We start from the raw sequence: 2510 nt of genomic DNA, 5'->3' as shown, positions 1-2510 counted from the left end.
TAGTTTTATTGTTCTAATATCCCTTCCTTTAAATTTGCAGAATGAGGCTGTGATAGACTATGCTCTTAAGAGGAGAGATGTGCAGGTTGTACCCTGTGGTTTAGATTTTGGTCGCCCTGGGTGAGTTGGTTTTCTATTTGCAAAATTTTATAGGGAAATTTACATGCATACCACTCAATTCTTTTGCATTTACATCCATAAAACCTAAAGTTTGATTTTATATTTATAACTCCTTGGTATTAAATACCTGTACATGAAAAATGTGTATTTGACTTTTAAAATGTTATTTATATTGGTATTTTTAATGTGATGTAAAAGATTTGAGTGTTATGTAGTTAAATATGAAAGTTTAGGTGTGTGTTATGTTGTATAGTATTTATGCAAATGCCCCTATTTTGTGATACCATCAACATCAACATAATCTTTAATGAGATTCTTTGCTAATCAGCTTCATACGTTTCCGAGAGCATCGTTTTCACGTTTCTTTGGACAAGACGAGAAGGTTCTACCCCCATGTGAACAACATGGATGGATTCTTTGTTGCTAAGGTACGAGTTTTTTCTAAATTTCCCTTATTTTGTCAAAATATGTTCATTTTGTGCAAATTGGTTTTGAAATTGTCTGGCATTTATTTTTTATTACTGGATTTATCAATTTATTCTATTTTTTTAAAACATGATTAATTATGTTGCCTTCACCATGAGAAAACCTAGCTGAAATACTTGCACATGATTAATCCGCATTGACATATGTAACACCTGAACTATTACATTTTACATTTATACCGTCCAAATATTTCATTTCACATAAAAAAATAATCATTATTTTAACTTTTAAAAATTGAAATACACCTTTTCATACATAGGCAAGATGACATGAATATAGAAGTTAAAGTTTAGGTGCTAGATATCTAAATACATAGGGAAACTTAATGGTATGCATATAAATCTTTTATTTTCTTAGATGACATGAATCTACCATTGTTACTCTTTTTCGTCTTTTCGCAGTTGAAGAAGAAAAGCAATTCCAAACCAGCAAAGGCTGAACCCTCCACGGCTTCTGTAAACGCAGGCGAAGAAATGGTCGTGGAGGACAATGAAAATGAAAAGACCATAAAACCATAACAGTCTCAAACGCGGCGACAAAGCAGGATGAAGCTTCTAAAATCGGCACCCAAAAAGATGGGAAAGTAACTTTCCAAAAGAGCATTATCAATGTTAAAAATGACAAATTTAGATCTCTTAAGAAGAGTATTTGGAAGCGAAAATCTCAACATACAGGCGACGATCAAAATAACGGAAAAGACTTACACCGCCCGAGCATGGGCCCGAGCATGGCCAATGCAAGCAATGCAAGAAAGAAGCGCAAATTTCCATCAAGAGAAGAAATTTCACGAGCTAGGTAAGGGGCTCACACCTTTCTAATTTCATTGCTTAAAAATCTGTATTTGTTCCATTAAAAATGTATTACTTTAATTGTTATGTAACTTTAAGAAACCGAGGTAATATGTGGCAAAACATATTGTGATATTAAAAAAAAAAAAGACTTTTGCATTCCAATTGCATAAAACTTTGAATACAACGGCTATTTATCTCTCACTCACACTAACAATGAATATACCTCCTTTATATTCCTTTTTCTGGTATTTACATACATACCCATCCCATGTATTTATATATCTAACACCTAAACTTTACTTTTTGCATTTATACCGCCAAAATCTTTCATGTCACATAAAAATTACCTTTTTTTTAAATTTTACTGACCTTTATTAAAATTCGTGCTGATGTTTTACAGGGAAGTGAAGAGGAGAGCCCTGAAGAAGCAGAAGATTTAATCTGCAATAGAATAGAGTTCAAATCAAAAGGCTTGAATTGATTTTTGTACTAGAATCAACTAATTTCTTTATGATTTTCTTACAAGCAAAGTTTTGAATTGTATTAATGATTTTTGGGTTCAAATTTTGTGCCTCATGAGGCTTAAATTAATTCATTAGTTCTGTGTTAGATATGTATATGCTTAAGAATTCTGTGGTATGTATGTAAAAACCCAATAAGATATGGGGTATTTTTACATGTATACATGATAATTCTTATTTATTTGCATCTCTAACTCTTATACTTTAATTTTTTAACAATCATGAAAATTTTTAAAAGCCAAATGCACTTTTTTATGCTTAGGAATATAACATTAAGATGATATAAATGTAAATATCAAACTTTAGTGGGTAAATATGTAAATCTATAAGAATTAGGCATGGATGATAGCATATTTAATGAGGAAGTTATACATAGATTTTTGGCATTAATATCAATAATGAAGGGCTTAGGGTATGGTCATTTGAACGTTGTAGGTAAACTGAAAGAAATTAAATTCAACGGCTAGTAAATTTAAAATCTATCAAAAGCCGTTTATAATTCCAAAATTCAGTAAATTTTAAAAATATATATATTCTATTAAATGTGATAAATTTTTAGATTTAAAAGATCATATTAATATATATATATATA

At 30.3% G+C, this 2510-nt stretch overlaps 1 protein-coding gene across 1 annotated transcript in view; it reads left to right on the top strand.

The window, feature by feature from the left end:
* The window catches only part of LOC110036710 (probable 28S rRNA (cytosine(4447)-C(5))-methyltransferase), a 6781-nt gene extending 5657 nt beyond the window's left edge, over positions 1-1124 (top strand). The window contains exons 4-6 of the mRNA XM_020741222.1: positions 41-120; positions 449-548; positions 1008-1124. Coding sequence (XP_020596881.1) covers positions 41-120; positions 449-548; positions 1008-1124 — 297 coding nt within the window. The remainder of the gene's footprint in view (positions 1-40; positions 121-448; positions 549-1007) is intronic.
* The last annotated feature ends 1386 nt before the right edge of the window (positions 1125-2510 follow it).

The sequence above is a fragment of the Phalaenopsis equestris genome, unplaced genomic scaffold (genome assembly GCF_001263595.1).
Source record: "Phalaenopsis equestris unplaced genomic scaffold, ASM126359v1 Scaffold209947, whole genome shotgun sequence".
In the NCBI taxonomy this organism is placed as follows: Eukaryota; Viridiplantae; Streptophyta; class Magnoliopsida; order Asparagales; family Orchidaceae; genus Phalaenopsis; species Phalaenopsis equestris.
The sequence above is the reverse complement of the archived record's forward strand: the minus strand, read 5'-3'. Positions and strand labels throughout refer to the sequence as shown.